A 19,103-nucleotide genomic window follows, 5' to 3' on the forward strand; every position below is an offset into this window, starting at 1 on the left:
CTACATTTCCTTTTAAGAACAGAGGAATAGACCTGTACAGAAAGAAAGAATTCTCTAGCCTTTGCAAGTTCACATCAGGGACATCAGTCAAGTCCTTTAGTTTATGTATTGTGTCTAACAGAGGCAAAGTGGGCACAATGAAACTACAGGACCCCACCTGACAATTCTTCCCTTATATTGTTATGAATTTGTCAGCCATACATACTTGCTTTGGCATGATTTCGGTCACTGTGTTGGTTAGTTCTGTGTCCCACCCATGCTTAATTAACCAGAACTTTTTTCATTGATGAGTTTCAGTCATGGCTTCCTTCCCAGTGATGTTGTTTCTCACAACTCTGTTGCTGTCATCTATTCTCACTAAGGGAGAGGTAAGTTTAAAATGCATTAATTATCTCAGATCTACCAAACAACTTTATAAAATGGTACACTGCTTGGAGAGTATAGGAATCCAGAGGATCTGTTGGGTGTCGCAATCTCACTGGGGTCTTGAAGCACTTAAAAGTCTTTCTAGATAAGAGAATAAGGATGCACTCTCTACCTGGCAGGTATAGTACTCATCAGTATCATATGGGAAGTGGACACTTGAAAAGTGAAATGCACTACAAATGCATGGTCCTTATCAGACATCAAAGATGCACAACAAGAGGCTTGAGATATCTGTCAGTCGGTAAAGCATTAAAATTGAGTTTAGATAGAAAGCTTGTTTTCAATGGCAATACTCCCACTTTGAAATACTAGGCACAGGCAGAAGAATCTAGCAACCAAAAAAGGACCTTGTCTCAAATAAAGTTGAATCTGAGTACCAACAGCAAAAATTATCCTTTAAACTCTATAGCATGTGAAGTTTCCTGCAATCTCAGGAGATAGATATAACCCCTCCTTCCTCTGTGTCATACAGATGGTTGCTAACCATTTGATTACATATTGTTTAATCAAGATGAAGTCTGGAAAGATGCTATAGTTTATACATAATTGTGAAAAAATTTTTAAATTTCTGCCCTCCTAATAAAAACTCAACTGATACTCATTAGAAAACACATCTCTTCAGAAGAATTTTATACAAATAAAAGCATAGCATAAGAGGTAGAAAATTACTATTATTTTTCTCTAAGAAAACTCATTTTGAGTTTTGATATAAACTTGTTTTGTACTTGATTTTGAGTTTAAAAAATGCAGTGATTCAGTATTACAGATGTCTAGCAAGTACATTCTTTCTACCAAGAATTGGTAAGTGTGTTTAGTCTATTTGTTTAAGCACTCACTAATGGCTCATGTTCATGGAAATGTAAAACAGGAGATAGACGTAGATATTGGTGGAAGTATTAAGGCAACCCTACATAGTTAAAAAGGGAGGTTTATTTTGTGGGATAACTTACAAGTAAAGGAATCGGTTACAGCCCGGGAAAGGTGTAGTGCAGTCCAGCGGTGTTCTCTGGAGAACTCTGCTAGGTCTACCTCCAGCATCCAAGATCCAGGAACCAAGAGAACCAGCACTTCTGGATCTCGGGTCTTAAGGGCTCATCTCTCGGCCCTGCCTCATAGGCGTGACAGTTACCGGAAGCCTCAATGGGGGTAGCACTTCCAGGTCAAAGCTGGAACAAGCTACCCACTACATAGACATAGAGTAGACAATTGCCATACTATATATGGTAAGGTCTGTGAGAAAAGAATTTTGATACTCTAAAAGAAAATCATTCTTTGGTCATGGAGGAGTGAATAAACCTCCAAATACTAGAAAAAAAATATAATGACACTATGTTCACATAGCTTAAAATATTTCTCTTACCCATAAGACCCCACACTGTTGTGGAAAATCATCCTTAGACCTTGGTCAGACAATTCACAAGCATTGTTCTACACCTACACTTGATCCTCACATACACACATCTGAGCGATAATGTGCCACTTTGAACCAGTGCTAATAGCTCACCAGTTGCATTTCTACAACTAACTTGAACAAACTTGAGAAACAGCCCCTTCAGTCAATCAATAATCAATTTACTATCCCCAAATTGTTGGCGAGTTTTTTTGTCTTACTATCTGAAAGCTGGATGTTAAGCAGCCCAGGAGAATGTGCTCCAAACCTGTGAAATAATCCTGATGGAATACAGTGGGACTATGGCTCATGCGCTGAGCCAAACTCTCTGTAACTACAGGTGACAAGGAGCCTGTGCTCCCTTTGTGGCCTAGGATAAGTCACAAGCTCAACCCCTCTTCCCATTTTATTACATTTTGCACAAATATAAATAGATAAGTCTTATGTTTCTTACTGTAAACCTTGTTATAAAAAAAATTATCTCTACCTCAAATTCTGACTCAGACACAGAAAGAATCCACCACATCTGCTGATTACAAAGCAAATATCAAGGCTGTTTTGGACAAGATTGACTGCCAAGGTGAAGAAAATATCGTAGAAGCCTTGGAGAAGATGCTCTGTGCCTCCCATCAAGTTGACACATCATTTGGAGACCGGGCCAATGCTGATCAAAACATGTTAGACCTGTCTACAGTCTTGACTTCCCTGAGAACATGTTGTGCTCACAAGCAACAAGTGGAGCCAGTAAACGTCAGTAGCATGGCCCATAGGCCTGAAGGGGCCGGAGTTGGGCACCAACAAGACGATTCCACACAGAAATACATCAACATGCTGGACGAATTCTTGGACTTAGTGGGAAATGTGTTGGTTTCCCATTGAGTTTAACTAGGAGCCCCCTAGTGTCCTACCTGTGTCTCTTATTAGGCTCTCTTTCAAGGCCTGTATCATATTTAGTGAATCACCGAAACACAAGGATAGTAGAGACTCTAAATAAATACAATAAAATTAGTAAATCAATCTCTCTTCCTTCCAGTAAGATTCTAAAAATGGCCAGAGGCGGCAGAGAACGTGTTCAGAACTGGCTGTGGAAGAAGCAGGCAGCTAGTAATTAGCATCACTTCACAACTAATGGCCCAACCTTGTTCTTTCTTTAAACGAACATGTTATTTCATGGCAGGATTCCCAGTAAAATCATCATGGGCCACTCACTTTTCCTCACAGGTGTCTAATCAAAAGTGAGTGGAAACGTTTTATGCTTCAGACTTTGAACTTTTGTGCTTATAAATTATTAACTATCATGATTTTTCCCTTTAAGTTCCTTTTTGATAAGTTCATACACGTATCTGATAGATTTTGATGACAACCTCAGAATCTCTTATTTCCCTCATATTCCCATGAATCATAAACTCTTTTCCCAATAACTCACTCTCCTGCTTCATGTCTTTTTGTTTGGTTGGTAGTGAACCACTGGGTTTGATCTGAGCTACACATACGGTCTTGTGTATAGTAATCCCTGGGGCAAAGACAAATCACCAATGGCTCAATCTCTGAAGATAATGACTCCCCTGTTCCAGAAACCACCAACTGCCAATACCTTCCTAGAGAGGGCCTAGGGCCTATGAGACCCTCCCCCGTCTATAACTGAATGTTGACAACCCCAGTCTTGTCCAGGCCCTGTTCCTGCAATCCTATGTCCCTTTCTCCATGTGGAAAAGAAAAGTCGGCACACGAGCGTACTTGCGGGCCCCTCGTCCCCTAAACCACAAGAACCCCCGGGCTCCAAGCACGCTGCATGACGACCGCTCTTGCCCCGCGTGATCCCTCCCCGGAGGCGCCAGCTACAGTAGGGCCAGAGGAGCACAGACACTTGGGATCCTCCGAAGACGAAGACGGGCGTGGGGGAACACCCGGGGAGGACGGTGACAGGGACGTCACATGCGGGAGGGAACCCCAACGAGATGGCAAAAACACATCCCTACCTCGGATCGCTAGAGAAGACACTTTTTCTTACTGGGGACGGGATGGACCCAACCCGAGGACCGGGGCAGCCAAGAGCGGCGTATGTGCGAGCAATGAGTACACTCCATAGCCGGAGAAGAACGGGAAAGAACGCAAGCACGTGGGCGAGCGTGGGGAGGTCTTAAGTCTGAGCTGGATGTTCATATCCACTCAAGTCAGTTAGGTTCTTACAGACCTCAGATAAGGGACTGGTAATGTGCTCGTTTTTGAAGACTGGCCTTTGTAAGTAGAACAGCCTTCACTCTAACGTTACAAATGGCTGCTCCTGCACCACCACCACCTTCTCCTGGAGGCCTGGTAGGGTTATATGCCCCTGAAATCTTCACTGTGAACACCTAGTAGAACACTTAAAGGAAAGCTTTGAACGTGTTGAGGGTCTTCCTCAGAGAATGGATCTCCTTGACACTCTTACAGCATAAAGTCCTCAAAGCAGATGAAGGATTCATAGTCTGGTATTGCTTCCCACAAAGCTTTTGATGGTGAGCCCTTGCCATTTGAATTTGTTATGGTCTGCATCTTGTGCCCAATTCTTAGACAGTGATTTTTCCCTGACGTATTTACTTTTTACTTTGCTTGAGTTTTTTCAACTTGGCAGGGCAGGATATCAACTACCAAGCCACATTATACATTGGAAAACAGTGAAATCAGCTTTTAATTTTGTATTTTAAATTGTAGCTTCAAATGCATTTTTAAATTCTTAACGTAGCCATTCACATTATTTTATGTAATGGAATAAAATAGAGAAATAAATATCAAAGATTTTTAAATCTGCTAACAGTGGCTTCCTTCAAAGAAATATGAAGCAATAAAGTTTTATCAGTAGAATTAAATTACACGGGAGACATTTCTCGTTCTAAAACCTCTTACACTTCAGATTGCATGAATTTTCACCTTCCAGTTCAATAAAAGCAGACTAATCTGTAACACTATTGTTATTGAAACTGTCTTTTTCCTGTCTTCTCTGAAGGCATGAGCTACATCACTTTGGTCATGTGAAAGCGCATCATTGTCTGTTCCAGTATCCATTCTTTGTTACTCAAAACTAAAGTCCGTTTTTAGTAAAATTCTAAACCCCTGGGTATGTTTTGTCCCTCTTGGGTTCTCGGGTTTTAGGTTTAATTCTTCTTGATTGGTAATGAAAAACAAGTAGTCATAAATTTTTTCACTAAGATAAATACACAACATCATTTTAGAAGAAATAAGTAAATCTTTATTTGTACTCATGGATTCAGAAGTTTCAGTACACTTGCTTAACAATGGCAGAGCACCTGCATCCCTCTGTTGAAGGGAAGAAAGCAGCAAGGAAGATGCTCTCCAATCCCTCCCCTTCTCTTTCTCTACTCATTGCCCACACTACCACTGACATCATGGGCTAGGCCCTGCCCAAAGATGCTCCTCATTGTAAAGACCTGGTTTTCATGATAATCACTCCCCTGGTGGCCTTAATTTTACACGTAGTATCTCTCTTCATTTAGACATCAATACAAAGTTCAACTGACTCTCTTCCTTCTTGTAAACATGAAAACCATTTTTGCCCTTCAGGAAGAGAATGATAATAGTTTATTCTTGAGTAAAATAATACCTAGTTATAAACTCATTAAAATTGATTGGAACCATCTGAGCACATGAGAGTTTTCAAAACATGTCAGGAAAACAAAGCCAAAGAACTTCAGATCAAGAAACTCAGAGCAACCTCACCTGGTTTATTCTAAAGAGGAGACACAGCGATTTCAGAGAGCTAGCCGACGCTGTCGCAGGGGTGGATCCTGAGCTGCCAAAGCCGCTGCCTTGCTCACCCGCGCGGGCTCCTTTAATCTCATTGTTTCTTTTAGATTCGCTTGGGCCTAGACGCCCTCGGGGCCCGATATTTGGCTTGGGCGGTACCGCGGCCTGGGTCTAGGGGCTTAACAGAAGCGGCGGTGGCGGGCGGCGGCGGCAGCAGACTTCCTGAATGGAGCACAGGCGCTCCAAAGCCCGCACAGGCGTGTAGAGAAAATGACAGACGATATTGATGTTGAAGCAATGCTTGCGGCCCCTTACAAGAAGGATGAGAACAAGTTGAGCAGTGCTAACGGCCATGAAGAACGTAGCAAAAAGAGGAAAAAAAAAAAAAAAAGCAAGAGCAGAAGCTGTAGTCATGAGCGAAAGAGAAGCAAAAGTAAGGAACGGAAGCGAAGTAGAGATAGAGAGAGGAAAAAGAGCAAAAGCCGGGAACGGAAACGCAGTAGAAGCAAAAAAAAAGAGACGAAGCCGCTCACGAAGTCGAGATAGAAGATTCCGAGGTGGCTACAGAAGTCCCTACTCCGGACCAAAATTTAACAGTGCCATCCGAGGAAAGATTGGGTTGCCTCATAGCATCAAATTAAGCAGAAGACGTTCCCGAAGCAAAAGTTCATTCAGAAAAGACAAGAGCCCTGTGAGGGAACCTATTGATAATCTAACTCCTGAGGACAGAGATGCAAGGACAGTTTCCTGCATGCAACTGCAGCAAGAATTCGGCCAAGGGATTTGGAAGAGTTTTTCTCTACTGTAGGAAAGGTTCGAGATGTGAGGATGATTTCTGATAGAAATTCAAGACGTTCCAAAGGAATTGCTTATGTGGAATTTGTTGATGTTAGTTCAGTGCCTCTAGCAATTGGATTAACTGGCCAGCATGTTTTAGGAGTGCCAATTATAGTACAAGCATCCCAGGCAGAAAAAAACAGAGCGGCTGCAATGGCAAACAATTTACAAAAGGGAAGTGCTGGACCTATGAGGCTCTATGTGGGCTCATTTCACTTTAACATAACTGAAGATATGCTCCGGGGGATCTTTGAGCCTTTTGGAAGGATTGAAAGTATTCAGCTCATGATGGATAGTGAAACAGGTCCATCTAAGGGATATGGATTCATTACATTTTCTGATTCAGAATGTGCCAAAAAAGCTCTGGAGCAGCTTAATGGATTTGAACTAGCTGGGAGGCCAATGAAAGTTGATCATGTTACTGAACGAACTGATGCTTCTAGTGCTAGTTCATTTTTGGACAGAGACGAACTAGAAAGGACTGGAATTGACTTGGGAACAACTGGTTGTCTCCAATTGATGGCGAGACTTGCAGAGGGTAGAAGATTGCAGATTCCACCAGCAGCACAGCAAGCTTTACAAATGAGTGGCTCTTTGGCATTTGGTGCTGTGGCAGATTTGCAAACACGACTTTCCCAACAGACTGAAGCCTCAGCTTTAGCTGCAGCTGCATCTGTTCAACCACTGGCAACACAGTGTTTCCAACTTTCTAACATGTTTAACCCTCAAACAGAAGAAGAAGTTGGATGGGATACAGAGATTAAAGATGATGTGATTGAAGAATGTAATAAACATGGAGGAGTTACTCATATTTATGTTGACAAAAATTCAGCTCAGGGCAATGTGTATGTGAAGTGCCCATCTATTGCTGCTGTCAATGCATTGCATGGCAGATGGTTTGCTGCTAAAATGGTAACTGCAGCGTATGTACCTCTTCCAACTTACCACAACCTCTTTCCGGATTCTATGACAGCAACACAACTACTGGTTCCAAGTAGACGATGAAGGAAGATATAGTCCCTTATGTATATAGCTTTTTTTTTCTTGAGAATTCATCTTGAGTTATCTTTTATTTAGATAAAAATAAAGAAGCAAGGGTCTACTGTCATTTGTATACAACTCCTGTTATCTTGAAAAATAAAAATGTTAACAGGAAAAAAAAAAGAGGAGACACAGCATTGAGATGTGTGGGTCCCCATGTGTACATTGAGACAGAAATCCAGAGAATTCCTGATTGTCCTAGGGACTCTAGCTCATATCAGTCCCCACTGCTGACATGGCCTAGTAGAGCTGTCAATCATCCACCTACATTTGGACTCTCCTCTCTGGAGCTGAACTTATCTTTGGGGTCAGGTCAACTCTTTGGCCCTTGGCTTGGCAATACTAACACCTATAAGAAAACGTAAACATTTATACAGAACTATAGTTAATTCTAGAAGTATCCATACCATCAGCAGACTTTATGATGTTGACCTTTGTGCAATGGAAAATAGCCTATGAATATTAGATAATAGAATTGACCAGGGAGCATACCCATAGCACAGACAGCCCACCTTAACTGTGGTCCCTAAGCGTTTGTCCACCTGCAAAGGTATTGTCCTTGCTTCCGTGGCTGCCATGGTCCTGTACTCACCTTCTCTCAACCCTGAGGCCAGGTTCAACACATTAATATTCTGACATATGTGAAAACCAATGAAATACAAACAAAATGTAAAATCTTTTGAACTTTGATGTTTGTTTCTTATTCTTAACAGACATGCCAAGCTAAAGTGAAATCGTGTAACTGAACATGCTGACAGTGAATGAGAGGCATTTGGGATTTTGCTGTAATGTGTTGGCAAATTCTCTTTAAATCTAAGACTAATCAAGAATGAAAGTGATATTTTTAAATGAATCAAAAATAAGAATATTTACCTTAGTTCAATGAAAACATTTATTTATTTTTCTATAAAATACTCTGTTATTTTCTCTCAGACTTTTTTTTCCCCATGTGCTTCAACTCCTCAATTGAATTGCTGTTTTATTCTGTTATATTTCCCATGGACCTTTCATATCATAACAATGAACTCTCATATCTGAATTACATTACATGTAGTTATACATGTAATTACATACATAATTACATATATTATACATGTAATGTATATTATTCATTAATATAAGGTAGAACTCATTCTTTATTTCAACAAATATTTGTTGATATCAATACAATGGTAGAACTAGTATAAGCAATATTCTACTAAGTCTCCACAAATAAAAAAAAAAATCCATAATCCATGTAATCAAACTGTGAGAAGCACCGAATTGCAAGTGAACATTGTAGTCAATAAGCAAGAATGGATAAAATGCAGAAATAATGATTACTAGAGTTATCATAGAAACCAAGAGTAGAAAAAGTCCTAGTCTCCTCTTCCCATCTCTTTCTTTGAAAAAGAGAAAAGGGAAATCTCTAGGAGCAAACACAAAAGAGTAGATTGTTTTCCCAACAAACAGACGCTGGAAAATTACTCAGGGCTGCTGTCCAATGTCATTGTCTTAAATATTCAGTCAGCGAGGTACAGAAGCCACGAGGAACTGCAATCCCACCACTCTGCTGAGAAGATAAGCCAACACAGCCCAGTGAGTCTGGCCCTCAAATCATGAGAACTAGGGCTCTTGGGTATTTTTAAGTTTTCTGTGAAAGCGAACTAAAATCTGGAAATGCAAATTGAGAAATGGTTCATTTGACTCATTTTCTACAAATTGAATTTCAATCCAAACACCTTCCTTATTTCGAACCTTACAGTGTCTTTAAGAGTCGTAGAACATGGCACATTGTGGGTCACTGTGACAATATATTTTACATATTAATGTTAATCTCTGTGAATCAAAAAAAAAAAACTGGATTGGAGTGGTCCTGTGGTGTTTCCAAGCATGCAAAAGGAAATCAAAGCCAATAACTAACGGTTTGTGTGCGAAGAGCAGTCATTGTTCTCTGCTTTGTAAGAAGCCAAATGGAATAATTTTCCTCCTAAAGATTAAAACCTTCTGTGAATTAAATTAACTATATCCTAGGAGGGTTTCAAACCTTTCCTTATTGGTCAATTAACTTCTCACTCAAACTTCCAAGTATTCATTCTTGAAAAGCCATTCTGTATGTACTTCATGCTGGTTTCAGAAGTTACAGTAAGATGTTATCCCAGGATGTGACAACAGTAAAACATAAAGATAACCAGAGGATTATATTTTTTTACGAAAAGTACAGTTTCCCTTTGGTATCTGAAATGAATTAGAATGCCCTATCCTATAATTTAGATCACAACAGGCTTCCTGGTGTTCTTGACCTTAAAATCTTTTTGCCCCTCCATGCTGTGTTGCTCTCTGAGTTGTATACGCAGGATCTTTAGTGTAGATGTATCTGTTGAGGCTGGGATCCCCACAATATTTTGATCCCTGTATTGAATCCACTTGTGCTGACCTGTGATAGGATCCATTTGCTATAAAACTTATCTGTAGATATAAGGATAAGATTTAGAATACAGTAAGAATTTGTGCTAGTCTAACAAAGTAGAGGTAGTCGATTCTAAGGTCCACAATCACACTACTTCTGGAATGTTGTCTACATGTCTAGGCATGATATCCCTCCTGTTGAGAGGGCCTCAAGTCCAGTTAGACCACTGTTTGCCACCACTAACATGTAAGCACCACGTATTGGACCTTTACGGATATTTTTCCCTGATGATAATTGTTTCTGATTCAAAGGAGGTGTTGAAATTGGGTAGGACTATTGATTGCCTAACCTCCCTTAGAAGCTTGTACAGTATTGCCTGGTACCATGAAAGCTAGACTGCAGGATGAAGTCTTTCAAGTTTGATCCAACTCAAATTATCTGAGTCCTGTGTCCTAAGTATGAGGTGTCTTCAAAAACACTGTCTCTTTTTTATATAATTTTTAAAGATTTAATTATTGCATATACAGTGTTCTGCCTGCATGTATTCCCGCGGGCAAAAAAAAAAAAAAAAAAAAGCCAGGTAGTGGTGGTGCACGCCTTTAATCCCAGCACTTGGGAGGCAGAGCCAGGCGGACCTCTGTGAGTTCGAGGCCAGCCTGGTCAACAGAGTGAGATCCAGGACAGGCACTAAAACTACACAGAGAAACCCTGTCTCGAAAAAGAAAATATCTCACATTCAATATCTTAGAGACAACCAAGAGACTCACCAACAGTCCTTGTTTCCTTGGGAGGAACAACCATTCAAAAGATATTTTATGGTTGGCACTGCAGTCTTTGTTAGTCTATGGTTCTTTGGAGGCATAACTTCATTTAACACACACACACACACACACACACACACACACACCCTCTATGTTTGTATATATACATACAGATATATATGCATACACATACACTTATATAAATTGTGCATAATTCTAGTTAAATGTAAAATATAATACCATGACACTGTATCAGTAAGCCTTTGTGTAATGAGTTCCTTGTGCTCTGTTTCCTTCTGTACTGACCCCCCAGCACTAGTTAGAGCTCACCTCCCTGTTTTTTTTTTTTTATTCCCACTTCTTATCTCCTGTATCCCACTGTTCCCCTCTCAAGCCCAAGCCCTTGTGCTGACCTATGTAATTCCAGGTACTTAGCAAACTGAGGCACTGTGGGTCTAATTATAATTTAAAAACAACAGTCATCCTCAAATTGTGAGATCTTCTTCACATTAGTACTGAAGTATGTGGGTACCGCACAAAACACTGAAACTTCAGAAAAATAAAGAAGTCTGAAAAAATTTGCAGGCAACAAGAGAATAAAATGGAATTCTTGATTTGATTCTCAAAGAAAAAAAAGATGACATGTGGGATGAAATACAAATGAAATGTAAAATCCTTTGAGCTTCGGTGTTGGATACTTATTCTTAGCAGATATGCCAAGCTAAAGTGCAATTATCTAACCTAAAAAACTGGCAATGAAAGAGAGCACTTGGTATTGCGGCATAATATGTTGGAAAATTCCCTGTAAATCTAAGAATACTCTAGAATGAAAATGAATTTTGAAATGAACCAAAACTCAGAATATTTTTCTTAGTTCAATAAAAACATTTCGTTTTGTCTACAAAATATCTTAAAATTCTCTTTCAGATTTTTTTCCATATGCCTCAACTCCTCAACTGGATTACATTTCTCCCAGACCTTGATGACAATAAGCCATCAAATGTGAGTCATGTGTATCAAGTATCAAGATTCTGTAATAGTGTCCAGGATAAATGATTCTCTCAACAAATATTTGGTGGTTCTCAGCCTCTGACCTGGGACTCTGAGGAAATGCTTCTCAGAAGCGAGGGAAAGATTTCTATAATAATTTCATACACACAGGCAAATGCTCTTCATTCTATGTGCTCTTTATTTCTTCCATCTTTATTCTTCTATATTTTTTCTTCTCTTCGTTTTTATTCTTCTCTACATCTTTGTTCTTCTACCCATTACAAATTCCTAAGCGTGTGTGTGTGTGTGTGTGTGTGTGTGTGTGTGTGTATCCATTCATTAACAACTTGTTAATAATTTAAAAAACTACATAGTAAATTCTCAGGGACAAGCATTCTGAAAAGAGTCACACCTGGCCAAGACTTGGTGAGGTTAATTGATGATTGACAACAGCGGCAGATCATTCTGGCTCATCTCTCAAAGGGATAGCTACAAGGGTACAAGCGAAGAAACTGAGCCAATGAGAGATGTAAGAAAAAGGCAAAGAATATGTATACTATTTTACATTTCCTAAGTGTGATTAATACTATCTGGCCATTGTTAGTCGGTTAATAGCCTTTTTTCTGTTAATCACCTGAATCTCAGGACCTAAACATAGTTAGTCTACTAAGCCTGAAATCTTGCATTATAAACTGGTGTACAAATAAATACAAAGTGTTAATTGATTTTTGAAGCAGAGTAGGGAGGTGCCAGTGGAGGAAGCTGAGGGCAACATAGGTGTTATTGATCTCTTGAAAGACTAAGACAAAACAAGGCCGGACACCTACCCTATCACTTCTAGTTAGCTATAATTCTTTTTGAAGGGTTTTAATCCAACAAGGCCAGGCACCTGCAATTCCACTCTGTAAAAATTCCACAAGACACTTCGTTGGCCAGCTTGCCTTGTCAGTGGCTAAGGATGGAGAACAAGACCTCTAAGTGTCTACAATCCACATGGAACAATATATCTAGTTATGAAGCATATTTTAGTATGTTTCTATTCATCAAAATTATTCAGTTAAATAAGAAACCATCTTCTTGACCATCCACCATTATATGTGCCCATAAGATTAAGATGTAATCAAGAGATTACATGTACACATTATGTGGAAATGTGTGTTAAATGGGAGATATCACTCTATTCTTAAGGAAGGAATGCAGTTCTTAGGGAAGAAATGAAATGGCACAGGAAAGAAACACAGACAAGGAGAAACTGGTCATTTATAGTCAGTAACTTCATGGCCTTGCCAAGTGGGGCTTCCCATCAAAGAGTCATTCATTTCGTGGGTTGACATATGAACACCAGTTATCACCTGCTGTATACTCTCACAGCCCGTCAACAGGAAAGTAGATCTGTGGGAGAAACAGACGATTACCAAAACAATGAAGAAAGAAGTACTTGGACCATATTGATCTGCTAACCATCGTGATGTAGAATGATTACTGTTTCATACTCTGTATCTATTATAATAACATATGACATCATTGAAGTACTGTATTTAAAATTAAAATAAATCAAGATCACAGTATATCTTTAAAAGTAAAGGTAGCAGATAAAGGAAGTAAGAATTTTAAATTTGACTTAACAAGAGTTATTTTAAAACCATTGGGTATTCTCCAACTAGAATAAGTGGATTGGAATTCACATTGCCAAGTTAACCTTCTTCCTCTGTCCTGGTAGGAAAGATCCTATAAAGACAATGGCTAGTCTTTAGTGACATAGGATGTCTGGGTAAGTCAACAGTTATACCAAACCACAAATTATGTAAAGACACAATGTCATCTTCACCTGTAGCTAAACTAATTGAAATTAGTTTAATTTTTACCATTTAAGAATATACAAAGAATTCAAGAATCCTACAAGTAGAGTCTTTCACTCTAGGCTTGAGGGAATCTTTTCTAACTAAGGAAAGTATCTTTTTTACTTCATTTCCCAGGAATTTACTGTGAAAGGTAACCAATTTTGAAAATTCAGTTATTTTATATAAAGTACCTCCTAACAAGGACAGAGAACACCAGAAGAACAAGACCCTCTAAAACAACTGAAAAAAAGCTCATATGAACTCACAGAAACTGAAACAGGAACCATAGGGTGGAAATAGGTAGACATCAGGTCCTCTGCATATATAAGATAGCTTTTAGTTAGTATTCTTATGGGACTCCTGAATGTGCAAACATGTGAGTCTCTGATTTTTGTCCCTTTTCTTGGGGCTCTTCTATTTTTCTCTTGGCCTGTCTTGTCCAGCTTTGATATGATGGTTTTCATTCTAACTTATATTTTGTTAAGTTTTGTTGTTATCTCTTAGAAGACTGTTCTTTTCTACAGAGAGACAGAAAGGGAGTGAACTGAATGGAAGAGGATGTGGAGAGGAACTGTGATGAGTAGAAGTAGAGGAAATAGTATTTTTATTATATTATATTTATTATATTATATTAGAAAAAAAGCTATGTTAAATAAAAAGGGAAAATAAAGTACCTCATGATGACTTGGGTGTAGTCATCTTATTTTTCTGTTTAATTTCAATTCTCACAATACTTATTAAAACAATCTAGCTTTCCCTTTATCAGTAAAAATGATTTATAAATTCTTCCTAATCAAAAATATTTCTCCCTCTCTGTTGTTGATCCAGCTGGGATCTCCCACTCACCCAAGCTCTCTTTCCCTCGACCCTCGCCCTTCACTAACCCCACTCATGTCCAGGCTGTTCATGTAGATCTCATTCCATTTCTTTGTCATTGGGCGATCCCTGTGTCTTTCTTGGGGTCCTGTTTTCCAGGTAGCCTGCCTGGTGATGTGAGTAGCAGTCCAGTCATCCTTGTTCCACATCTAGTATCCTGTTATGAGTGAGTACATACCATGTTTGTCTTTCTGAGTCTGGGATACCTCACTCAGGATGATTTTTTCTAGGTCCATCCATTTGTCTGCAAACCTCATGATGTCATTGTTTTTCTCTGCTGAGTAGTATTCCATTGTGTATATGTACCACATTTTGTTTATCCATTCTTCAGTTGAAGGGCATCTAGGTTGTTTCCATGTTCTGGCTATTACAAACAATGCTGATATGAACATAGCTGAACAAGTGCTCTTGTGGTGTGGTTGAGCATTCCTTGGGTATATGCCCAAGAGTGGTATAGCTGGATCTTGGGGGAGATGGATTCCCAATTTTCTAAGAAATCGCCATATTGATTTCCAAAGTGGTTGTACAAGCTTGCATTCCCACCAGCAGTGGAGGAGAGTTCCCCTAGCTCCACATCCTCTCCAGCATAAGGTGTCTTCAGTGTTTTTGATCTTAGCCATTCTGACAGGCGTAAGGTGGTATCTCAGAGGAGACCATGGTAAATGAAGACCACATGAGAATAGGAAGAAACAAAGTGCTAGAGAGGCCCACAGAAATCCACAAAGATACCCCCACAACAGACTGCTGGCAATGGTCGAGAGACAGTCCGAATTGACCTACTCTGGTGATGGGATGGCCAAACACCCTAATTGTCATGCTAGAAACCTCATCCAACTACTGAGGGATCTGGATGCAGAGATCCATGACTAGGCCCCAGGTGGATCTCTGGGAGTCCAATTAGCGAGAATGAGGAGGGTTTATATGAGAGAGAATTGTTGAGACCAAGGTCGGATAAAGCACAGAGACAAATAGCCAAACGAACGGAAACACATGAAATATGAACCAATGGCTGAGGGGTCACCAACTGGATCAGGCCCTCTGAGTGGGTGAGACAGTTGATTGGCCTGATCTGTTTGGGAGGCATCCAGGCAGTGGGACCGGGTCCTGTGCTCATTGCATGAGTCGGCTGTTTGAAACCTGGGGCCTATGCAGGGTCCCTTGGCTCGGCCTGGGAGGAGGGGACTGGACCTACCTGGACTGAGTCCACCAGGTTGATCTCAGTCTGTGGGGAAGGCTTTGCCCTGGAGGAGATTGGAATGGGGGGCGGGCTGGGGGGAAGGAGAGGGGGGGCGGGAGGGGGGAGAACAAGGGAATCCGTGGCTGATATGTAGAACTGAATTGTATTGCAAAATAAAAATTAAAAAAAAAATAATGGAAGAAAAAAAAATATTTCTTTCATACTAACATTCTTTTATCAAAAACACATGCTTTATATCCACATATCTTTTCCATTTGATATTTTTTGTAAATAAAAGTAATTACATTTGGGTCAGCAAGATAGTTCATGTAGTAAAGATGCTTTCAGCCAAGCCTGTTGACCTTAGTTCAATCCTCAGGAACCACGTGTGGAAGGAGACTGTCTTACAGGTTTTCTATTGCTGTGAATAGACTCCATGGCTATAGCAACTCATAAAAGGAGACATTTAATTAGGGCTGGCTTACAGTTCAGAGGTTTAGTCATTATCATCATAGTGGGAAGCACGGTATCATATAGGCAGACCTGGTGCTGGAGATGAGCTGAGAGTTCTACATTCTGATTGGATGGGCAGGCAGCAGGAAGAGATTGAGACACTGGGCCTAGCTTGAGCATTCAAGACATCAAAGCCCACCTCCACTGACACACTTCCTCCAAAAAGGTCACACTCACTCCAACAAGGCCACACCTCCTAATAATGCCACTCGCTATGGGCCTAGCAGGACCCTTTTTATTCAAATCATTATGGAAACTATGGATTATCCAGATTGTCCTCCGACATCCACATGTATAGTATGGAATATATTAATCACTACACACACACACACACACACACACACACACACACACCCCAACACACAAATAAATTTCAAAAATAAATAATATTACAAATAAAACTTGGTAGATTACATTGCATCACAGAAGTTAGTTATTATGCCAACTATACTGCAAAAGAGAAATTATGTCCATCATACAATAAAATGCATTAAGATTATTTCTAAATTCCGAGGTATTCCTGAATGTTTTTAAAAAGAACTTCTTTACCTAATTATATTTATACATACGTATTTATATAGAGAAAGCAAAGTGGGAGATTTGTCTCAGTATAGCTCATGAGGACCAGGAGACAAGAAAGAGGTATGGTTAAAGGTGTTTTGAAATCTAAAGAAGCATCTTCGATGTATGAAATTTAAATATCGATTAGTTATTTTAGACTGTAATATGGAGGTTGTGACCTCCTGTGTATCAAACTCTGGTTCTCTGGAATAGCAGCAAATGCTCTTAACCGCTGAGCCAACCATTGAGCTTTCTAGATGTCATTTAAATAAGTAAAAAAAAATTGTACCTTTGTCTGTGTTGCCCAAAGCAGATCATTATCTTAAAAGAATATAGGTGACATACACAGGACCACATTTTAGGTATATATCAGTGTATTGAATTTTGATCTGAAGAATTTAAAAATCTTGTAATTATCATCAATATACTAATAACTCTTTCTGTTTTCATTTTCATAACCATTTTACAAGCTAGTTTGACTTCCTAATTGCATTTTTATCTTTACCATTTTTAGAATATTCTGTCTTAAGACAAGTCTGACTTTTAATCTAATCTTTTTAAGTTGTCTTTCTTTTTCCTTTAACCATTTTAACAAAAATATATCTTCATATTTACATCATTGCAACCATTCTCTCTGTTCTGCTTTCTGGATTTCTTTCTTTTTTTTTTAATATCATGGGATATAATAGCTTAAACACAGACCTTTACAAGCATACTAAAGAGAAAAACACATAACCCCTATGTTATTTACCCATTAAGCCATACAATTACAGTTTTATCTATGACGGAATCTGCTCCCCTAAAGCATTTAGAGATAGCAAAGAGTTGATTCTTCATATTATCACAAGCAAAGCAGACTGATTTACCAGAACATGCTTCATGGAGCTGGTTCCAGGAATGGAGTCTGTGTAACCTATTTCCGCAATCAGAACTGAAATAAGTCAGAAAGCTGTAGCCACAAGCTGAAACCCAGAAGACAAAGCCAAATAGATGGATGCCTTATATCTGACTTACAAGATATAAGATGCCTTACAGATATAAGATGCCTTTTATCTGACTTATAAGTCAAAACAGGTAAGTATATTAGACCAGGAACCACATGGGCGACAACCTAGGAAGACAAATCAGAACAGGTCAGTACTCTAGAAGACCATGGAAGGGATGAATGGGCCATCATCTACTTAATAAAGAATGGAAGGGTGTTTTTTAACTGTGGGAAAGATAGGTTGTTAAACTCAGGATTGAAACCAGAGAACACAGAAACTCAATTTGTTCTGTGAAGTTGAAAGTGCTGGAACTGGGAAATGGAAAGCCCCCAAACGAAATTACTAGGCAGCACCTTGTCAAATTTCTTGTCCAGAAACACAAGGGTGTTCCGGTCTCAAGCAGCCTTCAGAATGAAGTACACACGTATATACATGTGATGCAAGAATACCGTCTATGGAGTTCCCCTAGCAAACAGAGAGAAGGATATGCAAAGTGAGAGGGCTTCAAGGGATTCCAGAACAACTGGTAGTGATGTTTCCTACTTAGCACAGCTCTTTCATAGACTTGCAACATGCCTTTCCATGTTTCGTGTATTTAAAGTCTTTACCAAATTAAAGGACAAATCATCCTGTCTCCCTGACTCCCACTGAGTCATGAAAGAAGCTTGGAGACATTTCTAAATATGATCTGTGATGGCTAAGCTTGGTTGTCAACTTCACTACATCTGGGATCAACTAAAACCTAAGCAGCTATGTAAAACTGTAAAGGATTTCCTTGATTTGATCATTTGAGGTAAGAAGACTCACACTACATCTGGATCATTTGAGTTCAGAAGACCCATCCTAAATCTGGGCCTCACCTTCTGGTGGCAGCCCACATAATAGGACATGGAAGAAGGAAGTTTTGCTTTTTGCCTGCTTGCCCTCACTCTCATGCTGGAAAATTCATCTACAAATACTGTTGAGCCATTCCTTTGCTGATATTATAACCTATTTCTTAGAGATTCTAAAGTAAACTAAAGATCAGCTGAGACACCCAGCCTTATGAACTGAACAACTATCAGATTCTTGGACTCTTGGTAGATAGCCATTGTTGGATTAACTAGACTACAACCTATAAGCCAATCTAATAAACCGCCTTTTAATAACTATAGATCCATTCTATCAGTTCCTCTAGAGAAACCTGACTAATACAAGATTTTCTGCGAAGTAAAACTAAAACTTAATTTTGTGAGTCCATGATTATGACACTGAATAAAATAATTTGAAAAGGGGAATTGACAGAAAACAGCTCATGAGACAATCGATTTCTCAAAGCTACAATGAATAAAGATTCTTTCTGTGGATTTCCACAGACACTCATGGGTCTGAGACAAGAATGAATGTGTTCAACAATGGCCATAAATCCTCTTGATACTCAATATAAGGCTGTTTATTCTAGAAACTTGTTTCAAGTCTTAGTTCAACATCCACTTGACTGTTACTACTGGACAATTTACTAAGTGTTCTTTTACGATTTTTCCACACAAACGATAGTTATACATCTGTATTTTCCACCTTAAATTTGTTTT

At 39.3% G+C, this 19,103-nt stretch overlaps 2 protein-coding genes across 2 annotated transcripts; both read left to right on the forward strand.

Annotated features, from left to right (window-relative positions):
* The first annotated feature begins 296 nt into the window (after positions 1-296).
* LOC131893903 (hemoglobin subunit alpha-like) lies at positions 297-3,162 on the forward strand. The gene is made up of 2 exons (XM_059244019.1): positions 297-368; positions 2,321-3,162. Exons 1-2 carry the CDS (start codon positions 300-302, stop codon positions 2,693-2,695), a joined length of 444 nt encoding a protein of 147 aa, XP_059100002.1. The 5' UTR covers positions 297-299; the 3' UTR covers positions 2,696-3,162.
* Positions 3,163-5,795: 2,633 nt separating this feature from the next.
* LOC131926422 (RNA-binding protein 39-like) lies at positions 5,796-7,540 on the forward strand. The gene is given in 3 exon segments (XM_059281826.1): positions 5,796-6,067; positions 6,069-6,315; positions 6,318-7,540. Coding segments are annotated over 3 exon segments (1,569 nt in total). The 5' UTR covers positions 5,796-5,830; the 3' UTR covers positions 7,403-7,540.
* The last annotated feature ends 11,563 nt before the right edge of the window (positions 7,541-19,103 follow it).

Source organism: Peromyscus eremicus, chromosome 16_21, assembly GCF_949786415.1.
Source record: "Peromyscus eremicus chromosome 16_21, PerEre_H2_v1, whole genome shotgun sequence".
NCBI lineage: Eukaryota > Metazoa > Chordata > Mammalia > Rodentia > Cricetidae > Peromyscus > Peromyscus eremicus.

Coding starts and splice junctions, on each gene's coding strand:
- LOC131893903 (XM_059244019.1), top strand. CDS start 300: ATGGCTTCCTTCCCAGTGATGTTGTTTCTCACAACTCTGTTGCTGTCA. Junction 369..2,320: donor CTATTCTCACTAAGGGAGAG/GTAAGTTTAAAA, acceptor ATTCTGACTCAG/ACACAGAAAGAATCCACCAC.